The 13,429-nt window shown below is 35.8% G+C and overlaps 1 protein-coding gene across 1 annotated transcript; it reads left to right on the forward strand.

Moving 5' to 3' along the window:
• The first annotated feature begins 362 nt into the window (after positions 1-362).
• Positions 363-3,301, forward strand: LOC131026745 (cytochrome b561 domain-containing protein At2g30890). Its single transcript, XM_057956679.1, has 5 exons — positions 363-1,007; positions 1,280-1,506; positions 1,684-1,845; positions 1,946-2,094; positions 2,831-3,301. Exons 2-5 carry the CDS (start codon positions 1,393-1,395, stop codon positions 3,186-3,188), a joined length of 783 nt encoding a protein of 260 aa, XP_057812662.1. The 5' UTR covers positions 363-1,007; positions 1,280-1,392; the 3' UTR covers positions 3,189-3,301.
• Positions 3,302-13,429: the final 10,128 nt, after the last annotated feature.

Here is a 13,429-nt window from a genome sequence, read left to right on the forward strand (position 1 = left end):
TTATGAAGGGTTGAATTTTTTTATTCTATGAACTTTCCTTTTGACTTTCTACCTTTAAGTACAACTCTCTCCACATATTCAAATGTCGTATCGAAGAAGACTGAAAGAAAAGATTAAGATATTCCTGTCCAATGCCAACCCACAATCCACAATATATTAAAGCTGACTGTTTTAGTGCTGTGTGGGGACATGCAATCAGAAAGTTAGCAATGGACTGACCAGGGAATTCACTGGGTGGGGATAAGCTAAAAACCAAAAAGAAAAGTAAAAATCGTGTATTACCAGAGGTCCAAACAGGGGCCACACTGCTTATATAATCATACCATAACATGCCATCAATCACAATCATCATGCAAGCTTTTGATTGTGGAGGGTGGCAATGCTGTTGGTTGTTGTGCACTGTGCTTGATATATCTCTGTTATATCATATGCATTATGAAAAGTAGTTATCAGGGGCTGCCATGCCTTCTTTCCAGTTGTTTTAAGGCATGTATGGATTAGATATGAGAACTCGGGTGGCTTTATTAGGTTATATGGTGCATGAAATTTGCATAAAAAATCGATTTTGTAGCTGGCTTGATTAGTTTTTGAGAAGATTTCTCAAGAGAGATCTCAACCTTCAAATTTAGGATAGGCTGGTCTAGATTATGCATGAGCAGAGGTAGTATTTTGAGTTTTGGTTGCTGAGAAAAAGGTGCATTGGTAATAGTCTTGCACATTGAAGGGAAATAACTCTGCCCTTCAAATTTGATCCTTCAAATCTGGGGTATTCAATGCAATTCTGCAACTATTGATCCGTCAAATCTGTGGTATACAATGCAATTCTGCTACTATTGATTCCTCAAATCTGCAATGCAATTCTGCAACCATTGACCCCGCAAATCTGTGGTATTCAATGCAATTCTGCAACTATTCGGTCTTGAGCTAAAGAAAGGAGCTTTGAAGCGTTAAAAGTCTCAACTGGTGAAGAACCTATTTACAAATTCTACTATCAAATGTTCATTGTGGTAAGTTGTAGCCTGAGATTTCTTCTTTTAATTTGTTTTGGAACTATGTTTATGTCTGTTTTTCCCCCAAAAATTCTCAACCTCTGAAATGTACTCTTGAAGTAATTTGTAGCTTTTAATTTCTTACTGTTCAATAGTGATATGACATATATGTTCACTTCTCCTTAAGCCTCAAGGAGTCTTGTGTTTTTAATGAAACCAATGTCCATAATTTTTTGGCATTTCCTTGCTGGATGATTGATATTGTATCTGCATATTGTGTTGCTGTACAGAGCAGGGGGGATTAGCTCCATTGCATGCATATTGCTATTAGTTTTGGACTGTGTCTTCATGCTGATATTTCTTCCTGGGATAAGACGATACACAGCTAGTATACTTCACTACTATGGGGGCACTGCAATGTTTCTTCACTTTCATAGGTGCAAGTCTTGTTCTAAGCGTAACAGCTCTGGATAAGTCAGTTCAGTATACAGATTATGACAGGCATTTCGTTGTAAAGGTAATATCTATATACATTCTTGTTCACACACATACACATGGAAAGTGACTACCTGGTTTCAAAAGTACACTATTTGAAGTAGATCTTCTACATTTCAAATACTGCAATTTTTTTAACCCTTGTTAATCTACTCTACGCATATAATTTGCTTTATAACATATAAGACCAATTTTGCAGAAATCACTGACATATGAGAAGGCACATGGATTCCTCCTGTGGGCATCAATGGGATTTCTAATGCCTATAGCCATAATAGTGATTCGGATGTCCAGGGCTGCCAAACAGCAGGGCTCTGCAAGAAAACTTGAAGTTCTATTCTATATCCATGTTGGTCTACAGGTAGGAAGCTCCAATCTTCTACTTCTCCTCAATCACCTGTCCCCAATTTTTCATCTTCTATTTCATATCTTCCTAATGTTGATCCTTAATGTGCAATCAGAGCTTAGCATTCATTCTAGCAACGGCTGGTGCAATTATATCTCTGGTTAAATTCAATAACAAGTTCTACTTCACCCATCGAAGGTTGGGCCTCGGCCTGTACATAATTGTCTGGCTTCAACCTATTGTGGGTTTCCTGAGACCTCAAAGGTAAATTAGGTTATTTTCAGATTTCCATGTATATGTACAATGTGTATACAAATATTATTAGTTATACTGCTTGAAAAAACACTCATATCTGAAGTTTTAGTCATATGAATGCCATGATAATAGTTTTCTCAGAGACTGTCTTTCTCAGACCTCAAGTAATGGTTTGGATTTTTCGCTTGCTATTCCAGCTCTGGTATGATCAAAGGATGTTACTCTGTATGAAACTCTTAGTTGTTGTATGACAACTTTCAGTAAAGTGATCCCTTTGTTATCTGCATTCTTTCTTGCATGAAACTCTCTTTTAACCTCAAGTTTATGTTCTAATTCTATTGTTTTCATTGATGATTTCATTGCTTCAGATTTATCTTTAAGTTTGAACTCCCTTCCACATCTGTCATAATTTTCTTTATATAATTTTTTTGGATGAAACAGACCTATATAATTTATTTTCCTTTATGTGGTTTTGATCTTCTAGTTGATGAATTTTACCCAAAGAAACACAAATTTATGAGTTCTAAAGATAGCAGCATCGGTGTCCATTCTATTTTTAGCATTTAAATTTTGTGGCCATGGATGTTCTCTTACCAATTTGTCCCATTTATAGTGTTTTGCGTCTGCAAAGAGAAATCAGAGTCTGATGTATTATTTTGGGCACACTTCTTTGGGTTCTGTAGCATTACAAATGTGCATTTTATAAAGTAAAATTTCATTCACTGACTTTTAATTTGAACCTCAGGGGCATGCAAGGGAGATGTCTATGGTACTTTGTACACTGGATATTAGGAACTGGAGGAGTTATACTGGGAATTGTGAATACTTATATTGGGTTTCGTGCATACGAACTCATGAGTTTAACAAGCTTAAGGACACTCAACATTCTGTTTTCCATTGAGGTATCTGTGATAGGGGCATTTTATTTGATACAAGACAGATGGGATTATCTTATTCAACAAGGAGCTCTGAAAGCCATGCCTGTAACACCTGCTGTAGTGTATTCTCAACAAGAGCAACAAACCCCAATTTCATCCTCCGAGAGCAATGTTACTTCAGTAGACTGTGGGAGCATTTTAAAAGGGGTTGACATTCTGAAATAGAGTATTACTAAACATTGCTGTTGTTTTGTAATACACATAATTTTTTACTATCATATTATTATTGCTAGCATGTTCCCATGCCTTACATGGGTTACATTTTCATCTTATCCTAATTACTTTTACAGTAACATAATTTTAGATTCAAAATGGTATTTGTAAATTGCTTCAATATGAATCAAAGAGATTAGAATTCCACAGTCTATTTAAATTATTGTTTTATTTCTGGATAACATTGTGTAGACTTTTGTTTGCATCAACGTATTGGATCACACTCAATGATCCATCACCAGAATGTGAGAACTGCAGAGTAAAAATTGAGTTGCATCTGAAACATTGATGCAAACAAAAGCCTACACAGTAGAATCCAGAAACGAAGCTGCTTCAATATGATTTGCACTAAGTGATACATGGCACAGTTAAACAAATTTTTTAAACATTGTCTTGCAAAGATACAATTTTCATTTGTCAAATATTTATGGTCTTTATCTTGTATTTATCTATGCACCTCCAGTTCTTTTATATAAAAATAATTTGATGAGTGATGTGCTTTAAAGAGACTAGGCAAATGGGTTCCTTAGAGTTTGAAGGTAACCATTCATGTCTTAATCACAAATCAATGGCATCATAAAAAACATGACCATCTTTACAGGTAATCTCACAAACAACTGATGTAGACACTTTCCAGAACCTGCAAGTTAATATTTCAAACAATAATCTGTTCCTGCACTTTACAGTTAGCAAAAGATGCATAGACAAAGCAGATAGAAAAGAATCGCAGGAGGTACTATATAGTAACATATATTTATGTTATTCTCCAGTAAAATGCAGCATCTAGAAAGTTTTAGTGTAGCAAATAATAATGCTGCAACATAGATGATCCCTGGTTTAAATGAGAAGGAATCTTTACTGACTAGCCCCCATCAAATATATTCAAATGCATTGATATCTACAGCCAATAAAGGCCAGCAAGAAAAAGAATTCTAATTTGACTTTCTAAATCTAAAAATAGAGAATTAAACAATACCTATATCCCCATCCCACAAAGAATGCACAGGAAAAAAAATGCTAAAATTAGTAAAAACAATTCCCTCTAAGTTCTCAGCATACCCAATAGTGGGAAGAAACATTTCAATTACTTTTCAAAATTTTAAACATTCTGGTTCAAATCTAGTTTATTTGAAAACAATCTAAACCAAAATGCCAAAGAAATTTTAGAATTTACCTACAAGTTTTTTTTCTCTTTTGCTGAATGTGGGATTGCTTTATCTAGGATGTTATTGCAACAAATATCCAAGTAAAAGTTTAGGCTAGATGGTAGAAGCATCCTTTTGACCCAAAGAATCAAGCCACAATGTGGTTGTAGAACCATCCTTTTGACCTAAAGAACCAAGTTAGATACCTTTATAATTATTTACATTTTTTCTTTTTTTCTTCTTCTAGTCTCTTGTTGGATAAAAAATCATCTTCCTTTGCTAATTTGTTCTCTTGATCTTTTCCCATCTTTTTTGGGGATTAGATTCACTTCTAGTTCTTCTCCTCCAAAAGATATGATGGCTTTTCTCATTGCTTGGCCAACCTTCTACTACACCTACTCATAAATAATTAAAACAAAAATCAAGTAAAGGAAATAAATAATTCCCATAGGTGTTTCGTCTTTTGTACAACAAATATAATATACCTTTGCTCCTAACTTCAATTATTCTCATTTCTTCTCCAAGAAAAAGATGGTCTTCTCTTTCTTCATCAATTAAGGGGTTTTCCAAATATTTCTTTACTTGCTTATTGTTTGTTGTGTTCTCTAAAATGAACAAGAATTTATCACATATAGAGCTGCCAAAAATATTTCTCTACTCCAACTTTATCTCTAGTGTGAATGCTTCTACCGCTACAACTTTTTGGGTCACCTCTTCTAGTAGGTTGCATTCCAATTTATTTTAGTTTTTGAACTCTAGTCATGTCCTATTATAATCCTAAATATTGTTTCCTTCTTCAGAGTAACACAACTCAAAATCTTCATCACACTCATCCTTTTCATCATCATCCTAATCATTCTCTTCATCTTCATCCCATTTATATATCTCCTTTCTCTCTCAAACTATTTGCAAATCACTTTTAAAGGTCTTTCATCAACTAGTAATTTTGTTAATTCATCAATAGAGTTGATTTCTCTTTGTTGTAACAGTTATATTCCTTGGCCAACCCTAGACTCTATGGATTTCCTCTTTGAAAATAGGTCTCACTAACAAGGCTAGTATTTACTCTCAACATTCTTTTCACCTGCTCCCAAACCTCCAAGGCCTTTGCAATATTTTTCTTTTTACTGCTTTTTAATTATTGCATGTATCATATTTCTCCAACATCCACCATAGTTCCTCTAACTCAAACTCTAATTCTCGCAACTTTTTTGTTTGCTTCTTCTACTTTTATCTTATTTTTCCTTCCAACTTAGTATCGTTTTTTTGCATATCATGACACAACTTCATCTTTGCATCTATACACATATCCTTTCATGTCCCATTCCCACTCAATCTAAGTCTATACATGTTAGGTTTGTACTTGTGTCTTCCCTATTTTTATTTAATGTGTGCTTCCTCTCCCTAAATATGCATTTTCTTTCAATTCCACTCTTCCCTTCTTGTTCTTGGATTTTTGGGACTCTCTATCCTATCAAGCCTTTTGTATATTGCCTACTTCACTATTGTGTTTGTCAAATTTGAACTTGCCCTACTGGTATGCTCATTGCTTGATCCTTGATGCCTTGCCCTATATTTTGAGTCTTATGATATGGTTGACCCAAGATCCTCAATATTTATTCTTATGTTTTTGTTCCCCTCCTAGCTTCTCAACACATATCATATTTTATCTAGTAGTCTACTTTTGGTGTAGTAACTTTCAAAGTGGAATATTTCTTGCCTATGATTACTATTCAAATTTGAAGATGTAGTTGTACATGTTGGTTGACTTTCTCTATTTATGGAGGATATAAAAGTGAATATTTTCATCTAGGATCATCATCTACACTTAACCAAATTCCTTTCAAAATCCATTTTGAGGACTTGCATTTGAGTGTAGCAATCCTAGGATGAAAACCCTTGCGATTTCAAAGGGTGATCTCATATAAAGTTCATATCAAATCTTCATTAGATGCAAACTCTAGCGGCATAATATTGATTTTATTCTCATTGCTATTGGTATGAATTGTTGTTATAGTTACTAATATTGTAGAACAATTTGAATGTAATACAATTATTATTGTAATAAAAAAAGAGATTTGGATCAACACTTGTTATTTGATATTCATTATAATAAGATTGAGAGTTGTTTTTGTAATTTGTTGTTTGAAGTATAATGATAGTGTTGATGTATAAACAATAGTTTTATTATAAGTTGACTAAATTCTAATTTCATGCTAGGGCCGACAACATTGTTATTCAAATAATAAGTGTTTGTGAAAGCTTAAACATCATATTTATATTATTTAGTGGCCTTGAGCACATTGCAATGGTGTTAGAATTGCTGATATTGATAGCTTGTGTGTTCATAATTCAACTTTGCATGTTTTTGTTTTATGTCATAGAGTGACAAAACACCTAGATGCCACATGAGGGAGGTTATAAAATAATTCCAATTCGTAGAGAGTTTAGAGACTCAATCATCTCCTACATAACCCATTGTAAAGCATAACAATATGGTAGACAAAGAGAGGAAAATCAATGCAAATGACAACTTGAAGGGTTAGATAAAAAAATTGGTTTGATGATTGATATGATGGCACAATTGCTTTAAAAGATGGATAGTAATATGACTACACCTAGACAATGGATGGGTGAAGAAAGTGCTTGTGAGGCCAATAATTTGGATTCCACTTAGATCCACACACAAATGATTGTCCTTGTTTTAGCTATAAGGACAAGTTGACCTACCTTTTTGAATGAGGAGATGGAGGATCAATAACTCAAAGCTCATGACTTACTATTTGATGATATTAGGGTTTTTCATAAAGAATACATAATTTTTCTATAGAAATTTTGAAGTGAAATGTTACTCACCAACTATGTGAACACAAAGAAGTCTCAAAATGGTTACAAATTTGAGCTTAGGTTGAAAGTATTTTAGAGAAATGTGTAGCTATCTTTGAGAAAGTTGGAACTCTCTCCTTATGATGGATCTAATAGATACTTAGCTCATGAATAGATGCATATGTTAGACACATACTTGTCCCTTAGATTGATGACCAAAGATGAAGTAAACGAGTTCGCCACCTTGCATTTGGAGGGTAATGCACACAAATGTTGATCACACAAGTTCATAGATTCATAATCTCATATGCTAAATTTTATAGAAAAATAATTAAGAGTTTTGATTGGAAGGAACTCGGATTCACTTCAATGATTTGACTTAAATCAAATAGTGTGGTACAATGAAGAATTATGTAATAGAGTTTTGAAATCCATTGATGATGATGCTAGACATTACAAAAAGAGATTGACAACACTCTTCATCAAAGAGTTGACAAAGTCTCTTAGGATTTTGAACCACCTACCCTACAAGAGGCCATCAAATGGGCTAATAACTAGAGAGTTCTATGCCAAAAAAATGTTTCATGACAACTTTTTCATTCCAAAGAAGCCCTTTCACAAAAATGTACAACAAAATAGGAGCTTTCCATTACACCTAAGATTGAGGTGATTAATGAATTAGAAAGGAAGAAGTTGTGCTTTAGCTATAAGGAGACATGGTCACCTAGACATAAATGTCTTTGAAAAGTACAAGTGCATTACATTGAGATAAGCTTTGACAATGAATTGGGAATTGAGAACCTAAACCATAGAGTGAAGAAGAATCCAAGGAAGATATTGGAGAAGAAGAAGATCAACCAAAATAGTAGGATATCATCTCATGAGGCACTTTTGTGATGTTCTCTTGTACTTTAATGTGCAAACCCTTTCACATCCATGGAGTTCTGTAGGGTCAAATGACAACTATACTCATTGACATTGATGACACTCATAACTTCATTGATGAGGGACTTGTGACCAAACAATCCCTCAAGATAGAGTAATAGGAAGGATTCATGTTATGATAGTTGTCAATTTCATCATCTAATGTAGTGGAAAGATCTCCCCCCCTAAATTATAATCTAGAGGTTATGATATGAAGGATGATTTTATGTTATCAATGCGAGAGAGACACAATTATGGTCTTAGGTATCCAATGTATACACAAATTAGGAGAGATTGCATAAAAACTTCTACCATAGAATTAAGGTTCCAATTAGAGTAAAAATTTTACAAGGAATGAAAATAAAGCACCATAGATTATATCAATTAAGATAATGGAGAGGATTTTCCATCATGAACAAGACATGTGTGCAACTTATGTTTGGTGACTCAAACAAAACTTGTTGAAGGAAAGAATGCATAACATTTAGAGGTATAGAGCATCTTGGACAATGATAGTAAAATATTTAGCATCATTCCTTTAGGTTGATATCCAAAAAGAGGCTAAGAGAGGATCATTGACTTAGAGGATGGTTTTAAGCTTGTCATTACTACTCCCTATCATCACCCTAAAATACATAAGGGGGAAAATTAAAATACCATTATGGAGATATTGGAAATCGACACATTAAACCCAACTCAAGTCCCTTTTCTTCCTATATGGCCTCGGTGAAGAAGGATATCACAATGCATATGGGTATACATTATAGAGCATTGAACAAGAAGATTACGAAGAATGGATACCTTGTTCCCAAAATTGATGAATTGATAGACAATCTTCACAAAGAGATATACTTCCCAAAACTAGATCTTAGGCTAGGTTACCATTAGATAAAAGTCAAAGAGGAGGATATTCACAAGATTAAGTTTTGATGTCACTATATCCATTGTGAGTTTTTAGTCATGACATTTGGTTTGGAAAATGCGCTAGTAAGTTTCCAATATGCATGAATTAGGTTTTCCACAAGCAATTGAGAAAGTTAACTCCTATCTTTTTTTATGGAATTTAGATTTTCAACAAAACATTGGAGGAGAACTTATGATGCTTTGATAAACTATTGGGAATTTTGAAAGCACAAACACTATTTGACAATGAGTTAAAGTGTGTTAAAGATTCCAAAATTTATCTAGAATTAGGATATGTTTATCAACTCTCATGTTCTTGTAGAGTAATAAAGGACAAAAGAAGAGGGATAAATCACACAAAATGTATAAAAACTAGAAATCCTCGTCTACAATCTCGACACACCTACTCTTATTAAAACCAAAAATCATAAAAGAGAAAATGCATAACAGGAAGAAATAAAGCTTATTGGAAAGTATGAGGATCATATGATCTAATTGTTGGCAATTGACACTCATTGGATTCATTTTGTTGTCATTGATGGTAATAGGATTTGGTGGAAGTCACAAACCGACACTAGGAGGCATATACCGACAGATACCGACATTGGAAGCATTTGGGCCTACACTAGCACCGACACCGGCATCAATACTTCAAGTAAGCTGACATCGAGGAAGATTTATTTAATAAATCATTTTGTAATTATTGTCGAGGCCGACAATGAATATCTTTTGTAAATACATTGTAAGCTGACATAAGGCATATCATGTGTAATAGGTATATAAGTCAGTCTGCTAGATCAATTTAATATATGATATGATAATGGTATTGTGATGGAATAGAGATAGACATATATAGGTATAGCAGAATTGTGAGATGCGAAATATATGTATGGAGATCATTTTTGTATGTGAACATTATATCATGCAATGATCTATAGATAGCTTGGAAAACATTCTTGGAGGAGAAGTAATATCGATAATAGTTCAAGTTTGTGAACAGGTACAGAGCAAAACCAGAACTAGAACTCTATCTGGCATAGCAGATGCATTCTTGAGTTCATTTTCAGTAATTTACTTTGGCAGAAAGCTTGTAGTCAGTGAGGCTCTTTTGTGATGAGCAGTATGCTCTAGGCAGTGTGCCTTCCTACAAGTGCAGACCCCTATTTTATGTAATATCTTTTCATATGGCTAGTGAACTGATATTGTGGGTCACAAATCCCACTGTGGTTTTTCCTCATTGAGGTTTTCCACGTATAAATTATGTGTATTATGGTGCTCATTTATGTGGATGGTTTGTTTGCTTCTTGTTAGATGCTTATTTGTTTACCAGTACATACATGCATGGTTTAGAAAGTTAAATATTGTTGATTCCAGCAGAACACTGAATCACCGCCCCCCCTCTCAGTGTTCTCAAATCCCAACACTAATTTGTGACCAAGGAGCAAAATTGTTCCTTGTAAGTGACATTAATCATTCAATGTGTCCTAGAAAACTAAATATTTGTGATGAGCTCCACCATTGTCTACAATTACATTTGTATAATAAGCACCTTTCATACATTTGCATTAAAAACCTAACAAAAGAGGAAAACATAAGAAAATTGAATGTTGAAGGGGAGCTTACATTGGTCATCCAACACAATGAATGCAAATTTGGTGTAAAGAAACAATATCAATGAAAATAAGAAGATAATATGAATAGGATAATTTGGGACACACAAACCTATTGGTAATAGTGAAAAGTACGACATGGAAGAAGAAAAACAAGGGGAAGAGGATGGTCAAGGGTGTATAATGTTAGAGTATTCGGGTATTTACTTGATTAATTAAACATTCTTTGTTTAATTATTTAAGTTCCCTTTATCTCTTGTACACTTAAGCTAACTTCAGGTGCATATAATTAATTATTTTAATTAATTATTATGTGCAAACCTAGGTTTTCCCTTTTTAGGGTTTCTTGACCTATTAAAGGTTGAGTTCTTTCTTTTCATTGTAAGAATCACATTACATATTTTTGTAAATATTGAGCTCTCTCTTTTTGAGCATATTCTTTGTGTTTTGTATGTTCTTCAGATTTTGCTTCATTGCTTCTCCTTGTAACAGGTTATTCGGCTTGCAGAAGATCTTCAGGCTCCTGTGGTATTGTATTTTCTCAACTCCTATATGGTATCAGAGCTTGGATTTGCAGCTGCCTGTTCTTGTTTTGAGATTTTTGGCTTTGGAAGCAGATCTGGGGTTTCAGGAATTTTTTGTGTACCTAGGGTTTGAGATTTTTTTATGAGAACTTTGGGCCTAAACGGACCTCACCATCGTGCTCAGAAGGCCCGAAAACCCCTATGGTCATATAAATTTTGACCTATTTTGGTTCCTGAGCCTCTCGGTGAATTTTTTTCTCAGATCCAGGGCGTACGACCCTGGCACACAGATCGAGAATAAAATTAAAAAATATATATATATTTTTTGCCTTTTTACGACATGCAGGCCGAAATTTGCTTTTAAAAAAATATTTCAAAAAAAGTGAAAAAAAAAGAAGAAGTTTTTGTTTCTTTTTAAGAAAAAAAATTTTTTTTGGGCAAAAAGTTTTTTGGGGCCCTCACGGTACGCAGGGTACCGTGGGGCCCCTGCCATGTTGCAGGCCCTGCGGGTGTTGGTACAACGTTGTCGCTCAGTCCATGTGGGCCCGGCCCCACCGTCGCCGGTTTCTCTACGGCCCCCACCGACAGTTACACCTGGCCCCCGGCGACCCTGCAGTCTCCGGCCTTTGCCGCCTCCGGTCCCCTATGCCGCCGCTTCCCGGTAGCCTAGCCTTCCGACTACGTGCCTCTCTGCTCCACCGGCTGCGTGCCTCTCCGCTCCGCCGGCCCTGCTCTCACCGCCGGCCTCCCTGCGGCCCCCGCCGTCGGAAACCTCCCTGCACCTCCGTCGCCGCTCAGTTCCCGACCACTGCTTCGGCTCCTTGGCCCTTTTTTTCGGCAGGCCACCACTCCGCCACTGGGCCGCCACCCGGCCACCGCCCAGCCACCAGATCTCCGTCCAATCGCCACCGGTGCGCCACCCACTGGCCACCAGACCACCAACAAGCAACCAGACCCCCTTTTTTGGCTTTTTCAGGGGGGGTTTGGTTTTTTGGCCCTATCCTGGGCATACGGAGTCATTTTTTCGAGAACGAATAGGCATCGGAAAGCTGGTTCCGAGGCCGACCTCATGGTATTGGTAATTTTTTCCAATTTTTCTGTTTGACTATTTTTTTTACAGTCAAAGTGAGGTCTCTTTTTTGCACTCCGGGAGACGTAGAATGAGCATCCGACCTCTGTTTTTCGAAAACTTTATATTTTCGGAAAGTGTGTTCTGTGTACTTTCCAGAAATATGAGTTTTTTTTTCCAGATTCTGCTCCATGCATATTTTATTTAGTTTTTTGCTTTTCAGCACTCTGGTGGATATCGTGGTTGTTTCAGGTCCTGGGATCTCTTTTCTGAGTAGGGTGTCTCTGTTTTGATTCTCGTTTCTATTTCTAGTCTTCTTATCATTGTAGCTTGTCATTATGCAAACACACTGAGATAAAGTGCCATCATGCATTGTTTACTTGGAATCTTGCATATCTTGTGTCTCGTTGTACATGCACTGTTGATCAAGTGCCATGAGGGGGTTGATGTTTGCCTTTGTTTGCCATCTTCCTTTGTCAAGTGAGTGTTCCTTCCACGACATTCGCCTCATGATGATGTGTCTCAGCACCTTTGATGTTCTTGGTTCTTTGTCATGTAGTTGTTTTTGGCTGTCCTTTTCAGTGTTCCTGTCCCTCTCCCACTTCCGCATTATGGGGAGGTTTATCCTGTTGGTTCTAATGCTTCCGTGGTTCGATTGATCAGCTCTTTAGGCTTTGGTTTCTCATGCCATTTGTATCTTCGATTTTAGTTGTTTTGCCTTGTTTGCCTCCTGATTCGAGTAGTTTCATTTGAGGGCACTCATGCAGATTACAGTCTTCTCTACCTGGTCATGTTCTAGTTTAGTGGATGTTCTTCAGATTAGTAGTTATTCTTCGACAGAGTTTGCAGGGTCTTCATGCTTCAGTGATATTTTTTCTATCTCTTTTTGGAGTAGAGTTTTGTTCCCACGTGGTTTTCTCTATTTCTCCAGTTCATAGAGATTTCATTGTATTTGGGTACCTGATCAGGCCTTGTTGCTGGGACCCATCTTTATTGCTTTCAGTAGCTGTTCTAGGTTTTAGCTTCTCCCTAAGTCTAGCTTAAGGGGGGGTGTTAGAGTATTCGGGTATTTACTTGATTAATTAAACATTCTTTGTTTAATTATTTAAGTTCCCTTTATCTCTTTTACACTTAAGCTAACTTTAGGTGCATATAATTAATTATTTTAATTAATTATTATGTGCAAACCTAG

This window comes from Cryptomeria japonica, chromosome 1 (genome assembly GCF_030272615.1).
Source record: "Cryptomeria japonica chromosome 1, Sugi_1.0, whole genome shotgun sequence".
Lineage (NCBI taxonomy): Eukaryota > Viridiplantae > Streptophyta > Pinopsida > Cupressales > Cupressaceae > Cryptomeria > Cryptomeria japonica.